At 45.1% G+C, this 25,252-nt stretch overlaps 1 protein-coding gene across 9 annotated transcripts in view; it reads right to left on the bottom strand.

The window, feature by feature from the left end:
• Positions 1-25,252, bottom strand: part of VAV2 (vav guanine nucleotide exchange factor 2) — a 375,195-nt gene that overhangs the window by 22,545 nt on the left and 327,398 nt on the right. For 4 of the 9 annotated variants that reach the window (XM_038744653.1, XM_038744661.1, XM_038744659.1 and 1 more), the window contains 9 exons: positions 16,374-16,473; positions 15,280-15,375; positions 12,838-12,906; positions 8,874-8,960; positions 7,444-7,529; positions 6,337-6,469; positions 4,487-4,501; positions 3,718-3,827; positions 450-551 (listed from right to left, as the gene is read on the bottom strand). In XM_038744653.1, the coding sequence (XP_038600581.1) occupies positions 450-551; positions 3,718-3,827; positions 4,487-4,501; positions 6,337-6,469; positions 7,444-7,529; positions 8,874-8,960; positions 12,838-12,906; positions 15,280-15,375; positions 16,374-16,473 (798 nt within the window). The remainder of the gene's footprint in view (positions 1-449; positions 552-3,717; positions 3,828-4,486; positions 4,502-6,336; positions 6,470-7,443; positions 7,530-8,873; positions 8,961-12,837; positions 12,907-15,279; positions 15,376-16,373; positions 16,474-25,252) is intronic. The other 5 variants (XM_038744657.1, XM_038744658.1, XM_038744660.1 and 2 more) reach the window with 2 other exon arrangements.

The raw sequence follows: 25,252 nt of genomic DNA, 5'->3' as shown, positions 1-25,252 counted from the left end.
GGACAGACAAGACGTGGGAGGAAGAACAGAAGAGAAAGAAAGATGTCACACTTTATGGGTGTTAACTACATATACTGGGAAAGCAAAAAAAAAAAAAGATTGCTCTGATCCAAAAAATGATATTAAATAAACAACTGAGACATCCCAAAAGCTCTCTGTGCCTAACTTTTTTCCTGGAAACATTTCTCCTGATTCTTATTTTGCAGAAAGGTGATCGCACAAGCTGCGAAGGGTCACAGTTAAAAGTGACTCCTTCCAGGCTATTTCTTTGATCCTGGAGAAGGTTTCACACTGACTAGCACCAGCATGAGGGGACTGGAAGTTCTCTTGATTGCAGTCAGGGTCAAAGGGCTAAAGAAGCAATGAGCCAGCAATGACATCTATTTGTTTTGGCAGGAATTCCCCCAGGAGACGTTTCACCGGGAAATGTTAGTCAACCTCCCTCTCACCTTAAAAACATCTTGCAGGCTTTGCAGTTGGTTGTTTTATCGAACGTATACATCTGGAAGTTGTGGTGATTTGCATTGGCTTTCTCAGGTTTGATGTTGGACCTAGAGAAAAAGAAACAGAATGGATCAATGGAGAAACAGCATGGCTTAGTGGATAGAACACAGGCCTGGGAGTTAGAAGGATCTGGGTTCTAATCCTGGTTCTGCCACGTATCTGCAGTGTGTCCTTGGGCAAGTCACTTAGCTTCTCTGGACCTCAGTTACCTCATCTGTAAAATGGAGATTAATACCTTGAGCCCCATGTGAGACAGGGACTATGTCCAGCCTGACTGACTTATATCTACCCCAGTGCTTAGAACAGTGCTTGGCCCAAAGTAAGCACTTAACCAGTACCATAATTATTATTACTATCAATCAATGGAATTTATTGAACCCTTATTATGTGCAGAGTACTGTACTAAGTGCTTGGGAGAGTAAAATACAATGTAATTAAAAGATGCGTTCCCTGCTCATAACTGGATGGACACTCCAGGATTCTTTACAGCGATGCTTAGTTTCCAGGGCTGATTGGTTCTGAATTTTATGTGCAGATTATCAGTTGAAATAGGTGAGGAATCAGATAGGGTTGGTTTTTTCTATTTCACTATCAAGTTCATAATAATGAGGCTTTTCACCACCCAGTAGGCTGGCTCTAGCTAGCTAGGCTTAAATTGCAACATAAGGGATTCATTTTTCCATCTTTGTCAACGCTGCCACCTTCTTCCTTGTCCCATAAGACCCCCCAACTTGGATGTCATCTTCAACTCTTCACTATCTTTCAACTCTCACAGCTAAATCATGACAGTTTCTCCTACACAACATCTCCTGCATAGGCCCCCACCTAAACTGCCACCACCTTGGTCAAAGCTCTAAACATATCATGGCTAGACTATTGGGTCAGTCTTCTTGCTTGTATAAACATTGCTGCCCAGGTAATATTGATTGATTGATTGATAGATAGTCTTCTGGAAGCACCCTTCATCTCCCTTCTTTCCCTTCGAAATCTCCAATGCCTCCCCATTTCTCTCCACATCAAGCAGAAGCTGCTCACAATTGGTTTCATGACTATCTACCAACTGTTCTCATCTTACATATCATCCCTCTTGATTCATTATTCTCCAAATTGTTCTCTTCCTTCTTACTAATCAATTGATCAATCAATCAGTGGTATTTATTGAGCACTGACTGCGTACAGCACTGTACCAAGAAGCCTTCCCTAAACCCTCCTCTCCTCTTCTCCCACTCCCTTCTGCCCCGCTCTTACGTGCTCCTTCATTCATCCTCCCTCCAGTCCCCACAGCACATATGTATATATCTGTATATATCTGTAATTTATCTATATTAATGTTTGTCTCCCCCTCGAGACTGTGAGCTCACTGTGGGCAGGGAATGTGTTTGTTGTTATAGTGTACTCTCCCAAGTGGTTAGTACAGTGCTTTGCACATGGTAATTGCTCAATAAATATGGTTGAATGAATGAATGCGTGCACTAAGTGCTTGAGAAAGTACAATACAATAGAATTGGTAGATGTGTTTCCCTGCCGACATGGAGCTTATAGTTTAGAGAGGGAGGGAGATATTAAAATAAATTATGGATAGAAGAAATGGCAGGGTGTAAAGACATGTACATAGGTGCTGTGGGACTGAGGGTGGTGTCAATATCAAGTGATTAAGGAGTACAGTGCATAGGTGATGTGCGAGTTAGAGGGCGGTTGGGGAAATGAAGGGCTAGTCAGAGGAGGCTTTTTGGAGTATTTGTGACTTTAGGAGGGCTTTGAAAGTGGGGAAAGTGGTGGTCCGAAGGATATGAAGGGTGAACTAGTTCCTGATTAGAGGAAGGATGTGGGCAAGGGTGTCAGTGGTGAGAAAAGCAAGATCGAGGTACAGTGAGTAGGTTGGCATTAGAGAAACAAGGTGTGCAGGCTGGGCTGCAGTAGGAGATCACTGAGGTAAGATAGGAGTGGGAGAGCTGATCAAATGCCTTAAAACCAATGGCAATGTAAGGAGTTTTTGTTTGATGCAGAGATGGATGGGTGATTATATTAAGTCAGCCTTCTAGCTGTATCTCACTCTGGACTGTCCTGCCTCCATTCCCACCTTCAAACTCCTCTTAAAACTCCACCTCCTATAACAAGCCTTCCCTCCCAATACCCCAAGTCACATCAACCCATCAGCCACCCATGGCAATTAGACATTTGTCAGTCAGACGATTGTATTTATTGAGCACTGTGTGCAAAGCACTATTCTAAACACTTGAGAGAGTACAGTATAACAATAAATGGACACATTCCATTCCCACAATGAGTTTACAGTCTAGTGGGTGAGACAGACATTAATATACATGTATATTAATAGTATACAATTAAACTAATTATATACTATATAATTATATATAATAATTTTATATGTGATTAATTATATTTATATTAATAATTATTTATACCTTCCCTTAGCTCTTGTATATAAATACATGCTTTCCTGTCTCCTTGTGGGCAAGGAGTGAGTCTTGTGCTTCTTTACTTTCCCAAAAGTTTAGCAAAGTGTTTTCCCTAGTGATTGCTCAATAAATACCTTTACAATGGAGAAGTAGCATAACCAGTAGAGAGACCATGGGGCTGAAAATCAGACGAACCTAAATTCTAATCCCACTCCACTACTTTACTCCCTATTTACAGATGAGGACACTAAGGCCCAGAGAAGTTAAGTGACTTGCCTAATACCACACAACAACTAACACCTGTTCTTCTACCCCCTAGACTGCGAGCCCCATATAGAACAGGATCTGGGTCATATCCAACCATCTTGTATCTTTTCTAGAACTTAATAAAGTGCCAGGCTCAAATTAAATGCGGTATTCATTAAGTGTTTACTATTACTCCTACTACGAAATAAGACTGAGGCTGCAGGATTTCTTTTCTCTGGAGTAATTTGGAAATCGGAGAGATCTCCATCTGGCTGAGTGAACTCAGGACGGGGCCCCCCACTTTGGGAACAGGAGATTGCAGGGGACCACCAGGACCTGAACCCTCTGGTATCATTTTCCAGTTTGATCTAGAATATTAAGGGCTAAGGAAATTAAGGGGGTTTGTGCTTCCCTGGAGTACGGTGTGGAGTCCGGGGGTGATGCCATCATTATAAACCAAAACAGATCCCATAATCAAAGTCACACTCCTGTGACTTAAACCGCTGCGGGCTGAATGTTCTGTAGATTCTCTTGTAAAGTCACTTACATTGCCATTTCAAACTGCTCCATCCATTTCCTTTTCATGTCTTCGGTCTTGCAGAAAAACTGGAAGCCCTGCTTTCCCTGGAGATGAATTAAGTAGAATCCGTAGGACCACTGCAGCAGGGAAGAGAGAGAGAGTTTCAGATCTGGAGAATCACCTAGGCCTTCTGCCCCTGATCGGGGCTACTACCGACATCTCCAATGTCACCCTCCCTATCCATTGTGGCTAAGGTGACAAGGCCAGGAAAAGCCTGTGCTTCATTCACAATTTCCCAAGAAAATGACAAATGGAGGAGCATCCTCTCTACTGGCTGCCACTTGCTGGAAGTTCACACACTATCTGTCTTTCTTTACCCCCACCCATTTCCTATCTTAGAACCCCAGTGAGTGGTACTCTGTTACAGGAAGCCAAGAGGATGGGGGTTCAGTTGGTGAGGGCAGGGGGAGCATATAGGACTCCTATGCACGTGCACACTATAGATCAGGAGAACTGAGAGGGATTTCCCAGGGAACATGCAATGCCTTCACCATTAAACAGTGGCCCCTGGGCTCACTGGTAAAGTTCTGCTCTGCTTCCCAGCTTCACCTCCACCAGAAAAGGGGCCAAAAGCTGTTTTGTTCGACGCATCACTCCCTCCCTGGCTGGTTTGTAAACCCTACATCTGCCATCCCTTGAGCAGCTTCAGGAACAGCAACGGGGGATGGCCATCTTGGCACTACTGAACTGTTCAAATGAAAATCAACTGAAGAGGGAATCAGCTGTGTGTGCTTACCATTTTTCCATGAGACTAGAAAGCATTGGGGAGAGCAAAATGGAAAACAAAGGCAGTTACCAAACGAGGCCAGTGAGATGCTTACAATTTACTTGCTCCCAGCCAAAACACATGAAGGTGCCAGGGCAGGGGACTGAGGGTGGAGTGGAGAGGGGAGGGCACGTAGGAACTCGCAAGCCACCACGACCTACATTCAGGGACCACACTGTCAATCTCTCTTCTGGCCACTGCCTTTGGTAGAGCCCAACCCAGGGAGGGGTAGCTGAGCAGGGAGAAACTGCCTGCAGATCAGGGATTTGAGTAAGAGACAAAAATTCAGGGGGCTTTGGCCCACTCCCCTGACGGCTGCCCCTTGAGGTGGGATGGGGGGGACTGGATGTGTTCAGCTCTGCTGTGACCAGAGTCTCTTTCTTCTAGACAGCAGTTCTGGGAAGGGCACAGGCTCCAAATTTAACCCCTAGTCCCAAAGGCCCTCGCGAGGCATCGACCCAGTGTGGGGTTTCATGATTTCATGGGGTAACTCAGTTCTAGGCAGAAGGAATATTTCCCTGGGCCTGAGGAGTGGGCACTAGAGGGTTTGCACCTTCAACTCCTCCCTGCTTCCTTCCCAAGTTCTTCATCAGAGATGTATGTTCTACTCTGTCTCTCCTTCTCTTTCAAGACCTGAGTTGGTGACCCCTAAGACACACCATTACTGTATTAGACCAGGACTCTCTCTCAGTGGCACCTAAGGATGCTTGGGGAAACATCTAGTCTGTAAGCTCGTTGTGAGCAGGATGTATCTGTTTGTTGTTATATCGTACTCTCCCAAGTGCTTAGTACAGTGCTTTGCACATAGTAAACGCTCAATAAATATGATTGATTGAAACAGTCGGAGAGTTGATAGATGACCCTTTCTTACCCTTAAGGATGAAGGGCAACCAACAGCCCTAATTTTTACCCCCTACCAACTCAGGAAGGACTTCTTGCCCACAACAGGTCCAAGGTGACCCTTTGAAACTACTGTGATTTTCAGCCTGCCCCCTTTTCCAGGGTAAAAATTCCCATGTAAACTGTAAGCTCCTTGTGGGCAGGGATGATGTCTAAAAACTCTAGTACACTGTACTTTTCCAAGAACTTAGTGCTGTGCTCTGCACTCTGTAAGTACTCAATAAATAGCAGTGATTTGTTGATTGATCAATGCTTACCATCCATTATGGTCAAGAGTGATTCCTTACCCTTGTTTTGACAACTTCCATTTTCCAGCTTCAGTGAATTCATGGTTGCCCAGGTGGGGTGGGGTTTGGTGAGCAACATCTCTGCCTTCCCCATCATAAACTGTTTCCCAAACCTGCTTCTCCCTGCTCTTTCTTGCTTTGTCAAAGCAGGATACAGAGCTACTGGGAATCAATCAATTGAATTCACTCAATCAATCCATCCATCATATTTATTGAGTGGTTACTGTGTGTGGAGCACTGTACTAAGTGTTTTGGAGAACACAATATAACAAAGTTGGTAGACATGCTCGCTTCCCACTAGGAGCTTTCAGTCTAGTGGGGCAGAACCTCATAGCAAGACAGATGCTGCTTCCGATCACCAAAGAGCTAGTACTTGCCTCAGTCCCCCAGGGGTGAACTAAAGCAGAGCTGAAGGAAAGTGGGCAAGGGCTAAGAGACTCATTGAGTGCTTACTATGTGCAGAGCACTGTACAGAGCACAACAGAGTTGTGTCAATGCTTACCATTGTGTTGTGTCAATACAACAGAGTTGGTAGACATGTTCCCTGCTCCCAAGAAGCTGACAATCTAGAGGGGAATCTAGGGTGAGCCATCTAACTGGACAATAAGATTGCCCAAGGGGTAGCCCACCTACCTTCTTAATGTCTTTATTGTTCATAGGGTCATCTGTCATCTTATGAAACAGCAGCTCGATGATCTCCTTCAGCTCATAATTGTAGCCTTTCCTCTTGCAGACAATCACCACTTTATCAAACAAAAATAGATACCTGCCCCAATTAAATAAGAGAGCACTTGACTATCTTTGACTTCATCACTAGGGAACTTTGAGATGATCTGTGAGTTTGGAGCAGCCCCACCGCCACTCTTCCCCTCCCTCCCCACCCCTCATCTCCCCCAACTTCAAAGCCTGTCACTTAGCCTGGGGGGCACCAGTTTCTGCAAAAAGCACAGTAATTCCTGGCAAGAAAAGTGGACAGGTCACCTCATTCTTCTCCCAAGAGCTGGGAAGAAGGATACTTGCTTAAACCCCACAGCCAAAGGTGTGACTTTAGCATGTAATGCATTACCCACTCATGTAGTGTGGCCTAGTGGAAAGAGCACAGGCTTAAGAGTCAGATAATTTGGGTTCTAATCTCGGCTCCACCACTTGCTGCTAGGTGACCTTTGGCAAGTCACTTAACTTGTCAGTGCCCCAATTTCTTTACTCCTCCCTAACTTTGCTAAGTTTCCTCATCTGTCAAATGGGGATTAAATTCCTGTTTCCCTCCTATTTATACTGTGAGCCCTATATGGGACAGGGACTGTGTCTGACCTGATTAACCTGTATCTACCCCAGTGCTTACAACATGGCTTTACTCATATTAAGAGCTTAACAAACACCATGATAACAATGATAACAATAATAATAATAATAGTAATAATAATCTACACTTAGCCCAGGGGGTTTAGCCCATACTAAGAGCTTAAGAAATATCACAATTATTGTATTATTATTATTAAGTCTACTGAAACAGCACTCTCCACAGATAATTGACAATTCCTTCCCAGAGGGACACTATATTCCATCTTCAATGATCTCAGACAGCTGGGGGTGAAATTTCATGGCTCCCGATACAATTTTTTGTTTGGGCTTTCCCAAGCTGGGATTGAGTTTGGCGTTTCAACAGTTGGCAATCTGGCCACCCGGAGAGCCAGGGCCAAGCTCCACAGATGCCTCAGAGATAGCCACTCCTTCACTTACCTGTCTTGTTTGGTGTGGTTTACTATCGACCGCACTTTTAATTCCCCATCAATCTTCGGCCTGCCAAACTCTTCCAGTTTTACCTGCTGGGAAAGAGTAGGGAAAATGAAATCAGAACTCAAAATGGGGCTGATGCAGGTCTTCGTTGCTGGCATTCACATCTGCCACCTGGTCTCTCATCCACATGTTCTCTGAAGTGGACTCTGGGAGATAGCATGTCCAGTGGGTAAATTTTGCTTCTTACTTAAGAAGTTCATTTGTTCATTCATTCAACCGTATTCATTGAGCATTTACTGTGGGCAGAGCACCGTACTAAGTGCTTGGGAGAGTACAAAATAACAATTAACAGACACATTCCCTGCCCACAATGAGCTTACAGTCTAGAGGGGGAGACAGACTTTAACATAAATACAGAAATTACAGATATGTACACAAGAGCTATGGAACTGGGAGGGGGGATGAATAAAGGGAGCAAATCAGGGTGACACAGAAGGGAGTGGGAGAGAAGAAAGGAGTGCTTAATCAGGGAAGGCCTCTTGGAGGAGATATGCCTTCAGTAAGGCTTTGAAGGGGGAGAGAGTAATTGTCTGTCAAATTGGAGGAGGGAGGGCATTCCAGGTCAGAGGCAGGACAAGGGCGAGGGATCTGCAGAGAGATAGATGAGATCAAGATACAGTGAGAAGGTTAGCATTAGAGGAGCAAAGTACGTGGCCTGGATCATCCTAGAAGATTAGCAAAAGTGTCCACGGGAACAAATCAGAAAGCTGTCATGGGCTCCAAAGGGCTCAAAATGGCAAAATTCCAAAAAGAAGAAAGACCCCTAAGGATGGGGCACAGTTGGGAATTAAGGACCTCTTAACCCACTCAATCTTCGAGACCTCCAGAGCTGAACTAATCTAGAGGCTCCCATGGACTGGGTGTTTCTCTGAGCTGGGCACCCCACAAAGCCTCGGTATAGCTCCACTGTTAGGCAACATGAAGCAGTCCCTTCTCTGTTTGAGCCTTTTATGTACATGTATTTTTTAGGTACACTTGTTAGGGTTGAGTCAAACTGTGGAGGCACTGTGTGTATAATTTAACAGTTAACTGTCATTGGGTGCACATAACGTATGCATAATAGAAAAATACCAGGCTTCCGAAAACGGAAAACAAAATTAAATAAAGAACTGACAGCCATGTGTCAGATGGATTTGAAACGGAAAGGGAGTGGAGAGTCATGGGAGCTTAGCTAATGTTTCATCTTCCACGAAGAGGAAGAGTCGTGGCATCCCTCTGCTGTGAAAACAGAGCAGATGGTTTAAGCTGTCACATTCCCTCCCTGGTTTTGTTTATGAGGAGCTGTCATTGTGGTCTTCCTACAGGTCATGACTTGCCCTGCAGTCGTTGTTGAATCAAAACACAAACTTGTCCAGAGGGGCATTCAGTCTTACCAAGTTTTCTATAGAACTCTGAAATTCACTGATTTTCTTTAATGTCTCTTTGTCCCGTTTAACTTCATTGATATACATGGCCAAATCCTGTAAAAAAAAAAAAAAATTTTGAGTTTGCTGCACACCAAAAATTACCCTACTAAAGACTTGCTCTTGGCTTTGATCTCTTCCAAATGTTGGCCAAAACAAAGTTGATTCCTCGGGTTCAAACAAACACCAGCTTATTGAGGAGGAGAAGAAAATGAAAACAAAATATGTCAGATTCAGAAGGCAGCACAATACGTCTATAAACAGATGATGTCCTGGAAAAAGGATGACCTGGAATACATCATGCATGACAATTTCTATAAACCTGTGCACCCATCCAGGTCTTTTCTCCACATGAAGCCATTTTGGTACATGACAAAAGTTTTGGTCTCAAATAAAAAACATCCCACCCAATGACCTTGATGCTGCTATGGCAGCCCTTATTAGAAACAGAGAGGAGGAGGGGAATGTGCACAAGAATGGGACTCAAATCTGTATCAAAGTCTGCAGAGTTTGCAGACTGGAATGACCATAATTTCATTAACGGCAGGGAAACGGGGCGTAGATCTACTTCCATCTAACTTCAATCTCTTTAAGAAAATCAGGGAATTTGATGGTGTTATATTATTTTAGCATCACTGCCTTTTATTGGAAGCCTATTTTTTCTTCCTGACGTAATTCTCAGACCACTCGCCAACTGGAGAAAGAACCCATTGCAGGGTCTGCAAGGAGAATCGGGACCATGTGGCCATTTATGGTTTTGGGCATATTACAGGAGAGCCGACAACATATAGTCCTTTGGGCCTGAAGAGGCTGTGGGCACTGCTAAATGTGGGAGCCTGAGGGGTGAGCAGCAGGTGTCTGCCACTCAGTATGGCCGTGAAGATAGCAGCATGGCCTAGTGAATTGAACAAGGGCCAAGTACATGGGTTCTAATTCCCGCTCTGCCTCTTGTCTACTGTGTGACCTTGGGCAAGTCACTTCATTTCTCTGTGCCTCAGTTACCTCACCTGTAAAATGAGTCCTTCTGAGTCCCAGGCCCATGCTCTATCCATTAGGCCATGTATACTTGTAGAAGCAGTGTGGCCTACTGGAAAGAGCACGGGCTTGGGAATCAGAGGACGTGGGTTTTAATCCTGACTCCACCACTTTTCTGCTGTGTGACCTTGGGCAATCCACTTCACTTCTCTGTGCCTCGTTACCTCATCTGTAAAATGGGAATTAAGACTGTGAGCCCCACATGGGATCAGCCCGATTACCTTGTATCTACCCCAGTGCTTAGAACAGTGCTTGCCACATGGTAAGTGCTTAACAAATACCATAATAATAATTATTATTATTATACTCATTCATTCATTCAATCATATTTATTGAGCACAGAGCACACTACTAAGCTCAATCAAGTACGGTCGATTCAGTGTAAATCCATTAAGGTAGCTCTATCACTCAGCAAGTTTCCACTAACTCCATCCAAAGTAAAACACACTTGTCAACCCTTCCTCATGACTCTGCCTGGTGATCAGATGACCTCGCCACACCCTCGTATCCTGTTCACTACTTTCTTGCCCAGTTCCCCCACTCCATCGTGATTTTTAAGATTACTTTGTTTCCCCGTGGTTCCCGAGTGCTCACCCCTTCACCTGTGCCCCCAGAGTTAATGACTTTAAGGAAGCTGGTGTGATAAAATCAAAATCGATGGGCTGTAAAATTTAGAAACATGTTCCTGCTTGGCAACATTAAGTGCTGTTCTCCTTAACTCAAAGCTTCTTCTGTCAAACACTGCTTGGATCTTTTTAGACCAACCACTAGAGGGCACGTTATAAGTATCAATCTAAGCCAGGAGTAGGATAGATTTACTACATTTTTTTTTAAGAGTCCTTTGGGAGAGAACTGGTACCAAGACCGTCAAAACCTCCTCCCTTCTAAGACTTCTTGCAGACGCAGAATCCATTCTATATCCAAAGCCTCTGACACTCTACTGAGTCTCTGTTGGCTGTAAAGATGATTTCAGGTTTAATTATTGATTAAAAAAAAATGATCTTCCACAAAAGAAAGCTTTTCTCTTGGACCTGAATGACAGATTAAAATACAACAGCTCTTAAATTGCCTCAACTTGAAAGAGATCCATAAATATCTTTTCACTAGCTGTGCCGGCTACAAGGATCATCAGTTGGCAGAAATCTCTTCTGGATGTCCTAGGGGAAAAATGTAAACCAACATAGCAAAGACAAACAATGGGGACCATCACAGAGGACAGGCTGAACACACCCCTTTTGTTGGGCATAAACTGCCAACTCATATGCCTGGTTTGTTTTCATATTCTCTGGCCAGCACTGGGCCCTGCAAGAGCGTGTGCCAACCTCCAGGCCTGGCAATGGCCAGTGTGTTATTTCTCTTTGTGCTCAGGACATGCACCACAGAGAAGCTTTGTGAGGACACGGCAGGTCAGGAAAGGCAACAACAGAGGAACAGAGTCTGATGCCCAGGTGGGCACGGGGTCCTTCCCTGAGGGAAAACCAGGAGACTGCTGCCTGCCAGGAGATGGGAGGAAAGTGGTTTGCTCAAAACTCCTGAAGAATCAAAGATCTATGAGGAAGCTAAACTGAATGTGGGTTTAGGAGCCTCACTTCTGCCTGGAAAATGAATCCAATTCTACCCTCCTGGCATTCACTCAATCAATGCTACTTAGTGAGTGCTTACTCTGTGTAAAGCATTATACTAAGTGCTTGGGAGATTATAATACAATAGAACTGGTAGACACATTCCCAATCCACAAGGAGATTACTATCTAGAGGGGGAGACAGAAATTAATTTGTACATAGGGCTTAAAGGGTACAGAGAAGCAGTGTGGGCTAGCACGGCTTGGGAGTCAGAGGACCTGGCTTCTAATCCAGGCTCTGCCACATACCTGCTGTGACCTTGTGCAAATCACTTAACTTGTCTATACCTCAGTCCCCTCTTCTGCAAAATGGGGATTCAATACCTCTTCTCCCTCTTGCTTATACTATGAGCCCCTTGTGGGATATGATAATCTTGTATCTACCCTAGTGCTTAGTACAGTGCTTGGCACAAAGTAAGCACTTAACAAATATTCATTCATTCAATCGTATTTATTCATTCATTCATTCAATCGTATTTATTGAGCACTTACTGTGTGCAGAGCACTGTACTAAGCACTTGGGAAGTACAAGTCGGCAACATACAGAGACGGTCCCTACCCAACAATGGGCTCACAGTCCAGAAGGGGGAGACAGAAAACAAAACAAAACATGTAGACAGGTGTCAAAATCGTCAGGACAAATAGAATTAAAGCTCTATGCACATCATTAACAAGATAAATAGAATAGTAATTATTACTATTACCATTATCATGATTGTTATTATTATTATTGATTCAGGAGCATAGGCGATACAGAAGGGAGAGAGAGGAAGGCAAATCAGGGCTTAGTCAGGGAGGCTTCTTGAAGATGTGATTTTAGTACAGCTTTGAAGATGGGGAGGGTGATGATCTGTCATATATAAAGAGGGAGGGAGTTTCAGGACAAAAGAAGGATGTAAGCAAGGGGTCAGCAGCAAGATAGACAAGATTGAGCAACAAAGAATAGACAAAGGAGCAAAATATATAGGCTGGGTTTTGGTAAGGTAGGAGGGGGAGAGCTGATTGAGTGCTTTAAAGCTGATGGTAAGGAGTTTCTGTTTGATGCAGAAGTAGATGGGCAACCATTGGAGGATCTTGAGGATGGTGGAAACTTTTTCTTGTGTCACTAACCCTGGCCTAGGGAGCCTCTGGGCATTTATTGTATCCGGCTTTGATTACTGCATCAGTACAGTGAACTAAGGACTGTAGTGAGGAAAGACAGGGGGCAGGGAGGTCAGCGGGGAGGCTGATGCAGTAATCAAAGCACTCTCCCTTCCCTTCCCTCCCCTCCTCCCCTACCTGCATGGCTTCCAAGGCCTCCTTGAGCTGCAGTCTTTCAGGACGATCAGTGGAATGACTGAGGAGTTCCTGAAAAGACGAGAGAATGTCATTAGTGGACAGTTTCTCAGGACTCTGGCCCGGCCCTGGGCTGCTAGGCTGCTGGCAGGGTGACCCTTGGAAGGGATGATTTCTGGTGACAGTGTGGGAATTGACCTGGCTCTTCAATCCACCCACCGGTCAATGAAGATAGGAAACTAGGCATGTAGTTCAGGGGGTAAAGGGTTTGCAGATTGGCTCCCAGCTTGAGGACCAAAATGCCGTTGGCCCTAGCTCCTGGGAAGCAACAGAGTCAACTCAGGGGAGGCAGGTGGCTTAGTGGAAAGAGCATGGGACCGGGAGTCAGGATTCCTGGGTTCAATCCCAGCTCCACCACTTGTCTGCTGTGTGACCAGTTCACTTCTCTGTGCCTCAATTACCACACCTGTAAAATGTGAATTAAGGCTGTGAGCCCTTGTGGGACATGGGCCATGTCCAACCAGATTATTTTATATCTACCCCTGCTCTTAGTACACTTCCTGGCATAAAGTAAGTACCTAACAAATACCACAAAAAACTCCCCACAAAAACTGTCCTGCTGAGTGTTCTCAGGCCAGTTACTTATCCTCCCTGGACCTCGGTTTGCCTCTCCCTCACGGTTGCCAACCATTGGTAAAAATGTCCTAAACCTGGCGGTGAGTATAAAACCTGTCAAAAAATGTTGCTGCTCCTACATGCACAGGCAGCTGCCACCCCAGGGTAGGTAACAGCAGGAGGAATAGTGATTGCTCTGCCCTGTGGCCTGGCTGTTAAGACATGCCACCTGGAGTGACTCTGTGGGCTGCTGGGACAATGGTAGAAAACAATTCCATTCCCTGGCAGAGATGGGGAGGGATCTTGCAGGCTGCTGAACCCTGTCCTCTCTGGCCAACCAGTGGTGACCGTGCCAGCCCCGGGGCTTGAGTCATGGTACCCTCTCCCTTCCCCAGCTGGGGATGGAGCACCTTATCTATTGCAGTTGCTGCATCCAGGACATACCAGCTATCTGCTTCCTTCTGTTTCTCCTATTCCCTCCTGAACTCTGGTCCCCAGCTGTGAGCTTCCATCAGGCTCTGGCACTCAGTGAACAACCTTTCCTTCCCTCATTACAGGATCTTGATGCTAACCCCTCTTGCTGCCAGACAGGTGTCTAGCCTCAGGTACATCCTTTCAAATGATGTAGACACCTACATCCTTTCAAATGATGTAGACACCTGTCTAGCCTCGGGTACATCATTTGAAAGGTGGGATGAGGAAGGGGAGGGGAAGGAGGGGATGAAGGGAGAGAGGAAAGGGAAGAAGGGAATGGTGATCCTCCAAACGTTCCCTTTCCTTTACTTCTGGCTTTTACCTCCTTCTTCTCCCCTTTTGTTTCTCCCCTTCCTCTCCTCTTTCTCCTTCTCATCTCCTCCCCTTCCTTTACCATCTTCTTTGCTTCACTTTATTCCCAATCCTTCCTCTTTACTTTTAATGGCATTTGTTAGGCACTTACCACATGCCAGGCACTGTACTAACTGCTGGGGTAGATACAAAGGTAATTGCATTGGACACAGTCCCTGTCCTACATAGGGCTTACAGTCTTAATGCCCATTTTACAGGTGAGGTAACTGAGGCACAAAGAAGTTAAGTGACTTGTCCAAGGTCACACAGCAGACAAGTGGCAGAGTTGGGATTAGAACCCAAGTCCTCTGACTCCCAGGCCCGTGGTCTTTCCAGTGGGCCATGTTGCCCCCCTCTCTTCCTTAATTCATTTTCCTCCTTCTCCTGAGTCAGTCTTCTTGGGGTTACAGGGCCTGGGAGCTGCCATTTGAGAGTTCTGGGGAAGGAGAAGCCAGGCAGGAAGGGAGTGGGAAGCTATGATTTCTAGACAATTTCTAATTGCCCCCAGTACCCCGCCTTTCCCTGTGCCTAGGATGGTATTGGGCATCATTGGTGGCATATAATTGACCCGGAGCAGTCAATCTAGGGCTCCCAGCAAACTGGGATGAGTCATCTTCTATTATGCAAAATATTATCAATAAAAAGTCTGAAAGTCCATCATTTCTTTCACTCTATTTGTAAACAACATTTTCAGCCTTTGGCAACCCCAATCCACTACCTCCAAGATCGCAAGCCCTGTGTGGAACAGGAACGATGCCTGATCTCACAATCTTGGATCTGCCCCAGTGTTCGGCACCTAGTAATGGCTCAGTGAATACCATAATTATTTGTAGCATTACATGATGCCACCTTACTTGCTGTATTCATAAAATCTGTGTGGCAACTGGGGTGGCCTCCTGTGTCCTCTCTGATTTTCCCTGAATCAGGGAAAGTAGGCCAGCAGGTCGGGGCCAGCTCAGAAGCACCGGGGTTAGAGGTGGGTAGTTCTAGATGCAGACCACATACCTTTAAGAGAAGATGGTATTTGAGCACTCGCTGCATGGGCACCACGAGCAAGTCTTGAAGTTTGAACTTTCCCTCCTGGACCTTCAGGGTGCACTCCTGGAAGCCATGAGGAAGAACAACACCATGGTTTGGATCACCCTGTTCATTTCCAGACAGCAGCCCGCAAGTCAAAACTAGTGGGGCGATGGAGGCCCAGGGCGCCGGCTGGCCTTTTTAGAAAGAACTCAACATCTTCTCAGCAAACGGTCAACACCTACAACCCATTACATGGGCTTTGTGGAATCTACCTGTGCAGATCTGAACCCCAAATGAGTTGCTCCACTCATCAGATAGCTCCAGCAGTTTCTAGCCCAAGATGGGTCCTTAGTGAGCTGTCAGGATCACGAACCCTCAGCCAGAAGCTCCAGGGTGACCCAGATTCTCTGGTCTTGTCTTATGCTGTCGAGTCATCTCCGACCCATAGCAATGCCACGGACACATCTCTCCCAGAACGCCCCACCTCCATCTACAATCATCCTGGTGGTGTAACCATAGAGTTTTCTTGGTCAAAATCCGCAAGCAGTTTACCATTGCCTCCTTCTGCACAGTAAACTTGAGTCTCCACCCTCGAATCTCTCCCGTGCCGCTGCTGCCCAGCACAGGCGAGTTTGGTGGGGCACTATAATCTCATTCTAGACTGCTATTGGCAGTGAGTGAGTCTACTAATTCTGTTGTATTGTACTCTCCCAAGTGCTTAGTACAGTGTTCTGCACATAGTAAGCACCCAATAAAGACCATTGATTGATTGATTGATTGCCACCTGCTGGCACGAAGTTAAGACTCCCAGCCACAGGTTGCACTCGGAGAACCCCCAGGGGACTTAAAAGCCAATGCTGCTTATTGAATCAGGACCCAATCTGATGAGACCATCGCTTAGAGATCAAGGATGATAAGCAGGTCTAGGGAGCAGGCTGCCCGGCCCAGCTGAGAGGCTGGGGCAGGGTTTTAGGGGACCATCTTGGGTAGCAATGGTTGCCTCCTTCTTACATTCAACTCCAATACCACCGCCTCCCTCCCGCGTCCCACCCTGAGTCCAAAGACCACACCCCGGTTACCTCCACTTTCTGCCTAAAATCCTCCCGATTGGCAATGAGGTGGTTCAGCGTATTCTGGGCGATTTCCATGTGGCTGCAGTACTCTCCATAAATCAACAGCCTGGGGAAGGGGGGAAGCAGATAACATGTTTAACAGGGAACGTTGGCTCGCCGTGACTCAACTCTTCCTTTTACAGCCAAAGTAATGAGTTTAAAGTCAATGGTTTTCCTCCCATTACAGGCTCAGCCAACAGTAACACGCTCTATTGTTTTCAGTTTCAAACGCTCTGTTCTAAAATACATCCTGATTGCAGAGGGGTGGGAGGGAAGAGATGAGCGGAGGGTTCTTTATTGCCGATGTCAAATCCAAGCTCCTAGCTGGGGCTCTGCAGTGGAAATCTTGCCCAAACTGCTCCCAGAGTCCTGTCTCTCCCATAGACACTTTTTTTAAAATGGCATTTGTTACACGCTTACTATGTTTCAGGCACAGTACTGCATGCTGGGCTAGATACAAGTTAATCAGTTTGGACACAGTCCATTTCCCACAATTCATTCATTCAATCGTATTTATTGAGCACTTACTGTGTGCAGAACACTGTACTAAGCGGTTGGGAAATACAAGTTGGCAACGTATAGAGACGGTCCCTACTCAACAATGGGTAATCCCCCTTTTACAGATGAGGCAACTGAGGCCCAGAGAAGTTCAGTGACTTGCTCAAGGTCACACAGCAGACAAGTGGCAGAGATGGGATTAGAACCCAGGTCCATCTGACTCTCAGGCCCATGCTCTATCCACTAGGCCATGCTGCTTCTCTAATTTTACATTGTACCCACAGAAGCTGGGCAGGTAGGACTGGCTGGTTCATTTTATAACTCCGATCCTTATTCATACTGTGCCAGTTGAGACTGCTGCAAAGAACTTGGCTAGAGACAGTTGAGCACGTAGGTGGAAGAGGGGGAGATCTAACAAATCTGGGGCTCTTTCAGACCCTACTGGGCTTGGAACTTCTAGGTAGCTGCACCAGTGGGAGGAAAATTGATCAATACTAGCATTTTTTGTGCCCTTAAAAGGTAGCCTTTTCTTAGAGAGTTTGGGCTTGGCTGAGGTGAGTATCAAAGGGCTTAATGGATACCCAACCAACTTCATAGACAATGCACAGGGAAGGTTGACTAGAGGAAATAAATGGCTTAGTCTGGGAAGGTCTCTTGGAGGAGATATGATTTTAGGAGGGTTTTGAAGGGGGGGAAATGGTGGGATATGAAGGGGCAGGATATGAAGGTGGGGAGAACGGTGCTGGATATGAAGGGGGAAGATATAAAGGTGGGGAGAATGGTGTTGGATATGAAGGGGGTTCTAGGCCCGAGGGAGACTGTGGGCAAGTGTGGGTGGCAGGAAAGATGAAATTGAGGTAGAGTGAGTAGGTTGGTGTTCGCGTAGCTGAGCATGCAAACTGAGGTGTAGTAGAAAATCAGCAAGGTTAGGTAGGAGGGAGAGAGCTGACCGAACGCCTTATAGCTGAAGTTATTTCTGTTTGCTGTAGAAGGGAATGGGCAAGGATAGGAGGTGTTTGAAAAGTGGAGAGCTCTGGGTGAGAACATTTTTTGTTGTTGTTTTTGTTCTTGTTTTCAGAAAAGTGATCCAGACAGCAGAGTGAAGTATGGGCTGAAGGGGGAGAGGCAGGATGCAGGGAGGTCAGCGAGGAGGTTGATGCAGTAATTAAATGATGAAAGCTTGGCTCAGTGTGGTATTGTTTTGATGGAGAGGAAAAGGCAGAGTCTAGGGATGTTGTGAAGCTAGAAATGACAAGATTTCATGACAGACTGAATGTGCTGGTTGAATGAAAGAGATGAGTCGAGGATAATGCCAAGGCTACAAGGAGGATGATGATGCTGTCTACAGTGATAGAAAAGTCATGGGGAGGACAGGGTTTAGGTGAGCAGATAAGTTCTGTTTTGCCCCACAATATATATGCATAAATATTCTTATAATATTCTTATACTCTAGTACTTCTCCGATGATTAATCTATTTTAATGTCTATCTCTCCCTGTAGACTATTAGTTTCTTGTGTGCAGGGATAGTGTCTACCAACTTCGTTGACTTGTACTTCCCCCAGGGCTTAGTACTGTGCTCTGCACACAGTTAAGTGCTCAATAAAAAATGCCGATTTATTATTTGATGGCAAGTGTTCTGTACACATGAAGTGCTCAGTAAATACTATTTTCTGTTCACTTGAAAAAGGGAACAATGCATTCTCTTCTCTCACTTCTGGCTTTGGGAATGGTGGGGCATGGAGGGTTGATTTCCTTCTTATGAAGGTGTTGGGCTTTGAGGCCTTAAAAAGAAAGGGATGATGTAGAGTTGAGAGGAAATGGCGGCTGGAAGTTAATGACAGTGCTGAGAATGGACACTCCCATCCAAGCTGAGATACAGTGTCGCCTAATGGATAGAGCATGGGCCTGGGAGTTACAAGGACCTGGGTTCTAATCCTGACTCCACCACTTGTCTGCTTTGTGACCTTGGGAAAGTCACTTAACTTCTCTGTGTCTCAGTTACCTCATCTGTAAAATGGGGATTAACATTGTGAGCCTCATGTGGGACATTGGCAGTGTCCATTTCCTGATTAGCTTGTATCTACCCTAGCATGTAGTAAAGTACCTGGCACAGAGCAAACACTTAGAGACTGTTAAAAAAACATTCCCAGATTTACTGTAACCTCTTTTTCCTTAAGCTTCACATTCTATAAACAAAGCAGGTTGGTACAAAGTAACACTAGTACTGACTATATCTGAGTTGGACATAGCTGATGCCAAGGAGAGAGAGGAAGTTTCCTTGCACACACTGCACTGAGATAAGTTACCCTCCAGATATTTAAGTCACTAGACACCTTGTTAAACTGGTTTCACATTCTTCTCCACCTATCCTTCTGACCTATTGAAATCAATTCAGGGCTCTTCACTTCACTCCTCCCATTCCCATCCATGAATGGATTAATATACATTTATTGTCGACTTCCACTCCTCCTTTCCTAACCCTCTACAATTCGATTTCCAACTCCTTCACACCACTGAGATGGCTTTCTCTAAGTTCACCAATGACCTCCTTGTTGCCAAATTAACAAACACAACTCTGTCCAAGGCCTTCTCATTCTCTCAGCTGCTTTTGACAATGTGGATAATTCCCTTGTCTTGGAAACACTATCTAACCCAGGTTTTCTGACAGTTTCCTCCTGGTTCTCCTCTACCATCCTGATCACTCCTTCTCAGTCACTCTTGCTGACTCCTTCTTTGCTTCCCACCCCCTAACTTGAGGGGTTTCTCAAGGCTCAGTTCTGTATTGCCTTTTCTTCTCAAGTAACACTCATTCTCTTGGGAAACCAATTTGTCTCCACAAATAAGTGTGACTGAATTCCAAATCTACTTCTCTATCTCTGACCTCTCACCTGCTCCACAATCACACATGTCCTCCTACCTCTAGAACGTCTCTTTAGGATGTCCCACCAGCACCTTACACTTAACATGTAGCTCCCTTCTAGACCTTAAGCTCGTTGTGGGCAGGGTATATGTCTATTATATTGTTATATTGTCTCTCCCAAGCACTTAGTACAGTGCTCTTTACACAGTAAGGGATCAGTAAATATGATTGACTAACTCTTAAAATTGAATTCTTCTTCCCTCCCAAATCCTCTCCTCCACCTAACCTTCCCACCACAGAAGACAACATCACCAATCTCCCACCTCTCAAGCCCATAACCTTGGCAATATCACAGACTCTTCTTCTCTTGAAACTCTGATATTAAAAATATGGCCAAATACTGTTAGTTTTTCCTCCATTCATTCATTCAAGCATATCTAATGAGTGCTTACTGTGTGCAAAGCACCATCATGAATCTTCAAGGATCTGCCCCTTTATTTCATTTATCCAATTGTATTTATTCAGCACTTACTGTGTTCAGAACACTGTACTGAGCACTTGGGAAAGTACAGTAGAGCAATAAATAGTGACAATCCCTACCCACAATGAGCTCAGGGTCTAGATGGGGGGAGACATATACCAAGATAAATTAACAGACATCAATATAAATAAAATAACAGATATACACATAAGCGCTGGGGCGGGGGGAGAGGGGGAAGAGCAAAGGGAGCAAATAAGGAAGATGTATAAGGGAGTGGGAGATGAGGAAAAGGGGGGCTTAGGCTGGGAAGACGTATTAGAGGAGATGTGCCTTCAGTAAGGCTTTGGAAGAGGGGAGGAGAGTAACTGCCTGTCAGATTTGAGAAGGGTGGGCTTTCCAGGCCAAAGGCAGGATATGGGCCATGGTGGGCGGCGAGACAGGCGAGGTCGAGGAACAGTGAGAGGGTTAACACTAGATGAGTGAAGTGTGAGGGCTGGGTTGTAGAAGGAGAGAAGTGGCGTGAGGTAGGAGGGGACAAGGTGATGGAGTGATATAAAGCCGATGGTGAGGAGCTTCAGTTTGATACAGAGGTGAATGGGTAACCACTGGAGATTTTTGAACAGCCAGCCCACTGGTCCAGTCACTTGCCATTACCTGGTATGAGTACAGCATCCCCACCTCAATTCTCTTTCCTCTCCAGTATGGGCTTCACTCTGATTCCCAGGCCTGTACTTTTTCCACTAGGCCAAACTGCTCCTCCACTTATTCTCACATTTTTCCCACTGCACCCAGGTCAAATATTTATTTATCAATGATTTATCAATTTATTATTTATCAATCAATCAATCATATTTATTGAGCACTTACTCTGTGCAGAACATGTGCTTGGGAGAGTACGATATAACAGAGATGGTAGAAACAGTCCCTGGCCACAAACAGCTTACAGTCTAGAGGGAGAGATTCTCTCGAGCCAACCTGCTCTGCGCCTTGTTTTTGTATCTCTCACAGCTGACCTCCTGTTCACACCCTTAACTTCCATCTGGAACTTCTCCCACTTCACATCTGGCATTCCATGATATCCTCATCTTCAAACCCGTTCTTAAGTCATATCTCCTCCAAGAGGCAGGTCCCTGATTAATTTATAATCTCCTCATTTTATTTTCTTCCAACTGCCACTTCAGCATTTGTGTATATAAATGTTAGGGGAGGTTCAGCGGATTGATCTTTCACACCCATTACTTGGGCACTAACAAAAAAACATATCCCTTTTTCCTTCCTCTCACCATCTGTAATTTATTATAGGGTCTTTCTCCTCTGCTGGATTCGGATGTCCTTGAGCTCATCTTTCCACCCAAATCCTGTCTTCCCCTTGACTCTCCCACCACTGTACAAAACACCATCATCCCTCCTGTCTCACGAGCTTGTAACCTTGGCATTATCCTTGACCCATCTCTCTCAGTCAACCTGTCACCAAATCCTGTTGGTTCAACCTTCACAACATCGCTAAAATCAGTCCTTTCCCTCCATCCAAACTGCTACTATGCCGATCCGAGCACTTTTCCTAACCTCTCGGTGCTACGGCATTAGCTGTATTACATTATCCTGTATATATGTATATATGTTTGCATGCATTTATTACTGTATTTATTTATTTATTTTACTTGTACATATTCTATTTATTTTATTTTGTTAATATGTTTTGTTTTGTTCTCTGTCTCCCCCTTCTAGACTGTGAGCCCACTGTTGGGTAGGGACCATCTCTATGTGTCGCCAACTTGTACTTCCCAAGAGCTTAGTAAAGTGCTCTGCACACAGTAAGCGCTCAATAAATACGATTGAATGAATTAGCCTCCTTGCTGACCTTCCTGCCTTCTCTCTCTCCTCGCTCCAGTCCATACTTCTCTCTGCTGCCCAGATCATTTTCCTTATCATTGGCTTTAATGCACTCAATCACCTTGCCCCTCCTTATCTTACCTTGCTGATTTCCTACTAGAAATTAGAGAAGCAGTGTGGCTCAGTGGAAAGAGCCTGGGTTTTGGGGTCAGAGGTCATGGGTTCAAATCCCAGCTCTGCCACTTGTCAGCTGTGTGACTTTGGGCAACTCACTTCACTTCTCTGTGCCTCAGTTACCTCATCTGTAAAATGGGGCTTAAGACTGTGAGCCCACCGTGGGACAACCTGATCATCTTGTAACTTCCCCAGTGCTTAGAACAGTGCTTTGCACATAGTAAGCGCTTAATAAATGCCATCATTATTATTATTACTATTATTATTATTATTATTCCCCAGCTAGCACACTGTGCTCCTCCAATGCCAACCTCAATCTGGTCTTTTTTGCCACTGGCTTCTTGCCCACCTCCTCCTTCTGGCCTGGATCTCCCTTCCCCTTCATTTATGACAGACCATCACTCTCCTCAACTTCAGAGTGTTACTAAAATCACAACTCTTCCATGAGACCTTCCCTAATCTCTCGTTTTCTCTACTCCCTCTCCTTTCTACACTGCCCGTGCACTTATAGTTGTATTTTTACTCACCCCACACTCAGCCCCGTAGCATATATGAACATTCTAGACTGTGAGCCCGTTGTTGGGTAGGGACTGCCTCTATATGTTGCCAACTTGTACTTCCCAAGCGCTTAGTACAGTGCTCTGCACACAATAAGTTCTCAATAAATATGATTGAATGAATATCAATAATTTCTTACAATGTCTGTCTCCTGCTCTAGATGGTAAGCTCCTTATAATAATAATAATAATAATAATAATAATAATAATAATAATAATAATAAAACGATGGCATTTATTAAGCACTTACTATGTGCAAAGCACTGTTCTAAGTGGTGGGGAAGTTACAAGGTGATAAGGTTGTCCCACGGGGGGCTCAACAGTCTTAATCCCCATTTTACAGATGAGGTAAGTGAGGCACAGAGAAGTTAAGGGACTTGCCCAAAGCCACACAGCTGACAATTGGCGGAGCCGGGATTTGAACCCATGACCTCTGACTAAAGCCCAAGCTCTTTCCACTGAGCCATGCTGCTTCTTCCTTACGTACTCAGAGGGTACTCTCCCAATATTTAGTACAGTGCTCCCCACACAGAAAGCACTCAATAAATACGATTGATTGATTGAAGACAGCGATCATACCTTCTCATTTTACTGCACACGCCCAAGCCCTTAGTGCAGTGCTCAACTTACCACAGATGTATTGATCGGCTGAGAGAGTTGTCGTGAGACAATTCAAGCCCTTGGATTTTCCTTTTCTGAGCGTGTGCTCTCTCACCTGAAAGGCTGGGTGAGGGCAGTAGGTGGGAAAGAACAGACCAAGGACCCTTCCCCAAGAACCCTTTCCCCTGGACCTACTGGGAAGATCCACCAGTGGGGCCCGAATCAAACCTTTTTGTGTTCCTCCAATAGCACATAGTTGTTTTCAGAGGAAAACCATAGAAAGCAGGCTCTGTTCCTGGAGGTATTGTTCATCCTGGTACATGGATCTAAACTTTGGGGGGCTTGGGAGGTTTCCACTAGACCACACTGCTCCTCCACTTATTCTCACTCTTCTACCCCCTGTAGACTGTAAGCTTATTTTGGGTAGGGAATGTGTCTGTTTATTGTTATAATGTACTCTTCCAAGCACTTAGTACAGTGCTCTGCACACGGTAAGCGCTTAATACAATTGACTGACTGACCAACTACCACTGCACCCAGGTTGAGTGTTTCATTCACTGGACAATATCTTAACAGAGGTACGATCATGATTAAGATTTTGTGGTCCAAGCTGGACCCTAGCCTAGTCCCAGCTGGGCTCCAGGGGGACAGGAAGACACAAGTTTTACCGCTGCTGTGCCAACTGTGTTGCCTCTGTCTGACCGGTCAGGTGGACAGGAGAGGGGCCAATTTGGCTCAGGCCTCGGTGGTGGCCCCGTGAACCACACTTTTGTGGGCTAATGGTGACTGACTCTAACTGACAGCGGAGACTTGGAGGTTCACCACCCTTCCTCCATCAGAATGACCTCAGTGTGCCTGCCCAAGGTGACCTAATGCTTCTCTCTCTCCTTTTCTCCTTTTAATGATTACCCCATGCTGGACTCCCCTGCAATCTGCTTATGAAATGCTGTTCGAATTCCATGCATGTTTGGCTTTCCACAAAGTCCTGAATCTTGAAAGGAAACCCCATGATCCCATTTATTCTCTGAGGCCCAAAAACATGTGTTGTGGAGGCTGAAAAGCTCCCCCGGCCAAGGCCCCTGGACCAGTTATGTGTTTTCTGAGCCACAGAGGAAAAACCTGAAGAATTACCCAATGCTCTGGGAAACCATTTTTGACCTAGACACATCTTGTAACAGTGGGCAAGGGGGGATCCAGGCCATTAATGACATCTCTTCCAAAGCATTTAACTTTATGCACATACACAGTCTATACAATCATTCTGCTGGGAACCTCCGCCCTTCTAACTTGTTTTCACTCTTTGCATTCTCAGTATAGTTCTCAGTGCCTAGTACAGTGCCTGGCATATAGTAGGCATTTAACAAATGACATTATTATTATTATTATTCTTACTATTAACTCCTCTGAGGAATCTTCAGGAGGAATACATCTTAAAAAGATATAGTCATGGTTGGAAAGACCAAAAATTCCCCTGCCCTGACTTTCTGGGGCTTTATACATTTAAAATTTTATGATAGCCTGCCTCAGTACTTCTATGCGAAATATCAAATCACAGTTGCTGCATTCAGAACTCTATGAGAAATATCTCTCTCCTGAAGCCTGCCTGGGGGGCCAATCTGACCCCTGCTTAGCTTAGACAAGTTCATTATTAAATTTGGAATTTTCATCCAAAGCTTGATAAAACCCTAACATTTCCGGAGCCAGATTGAGAGAAAAAAACAAAACAAAACAAAAACCTTTGTTTCCCTTTCCTCCATTAGCCAGAGGTCAAAGGAGTTTAGGTCCTAGAGCCAATCTGGACAGGAGAGAAGCAAAGAGTACAGAGACTTGAACAGCATAAGC

The sequence above is a fragment of the Tachyglossus aculeatus genome, chromosome 4 (assembly GCF_015852505.1).
Source record: "Tachyglossus aculeatus isolate mTacAcu1 chromosome 4, mTacAcu1.pri, whole genome shotgun sequence".
In the NCBI taxonomy this organism is placed as follows: Eukaryota; Metazoa; Chordata; class Mammalia; order Monotremata; family Tachyglossidae; genus Tachyglossus; species Tachyglossus aculeatus.
This window is presented reverse-complemented; position numbering and strand designations above follow the sequence as displayed.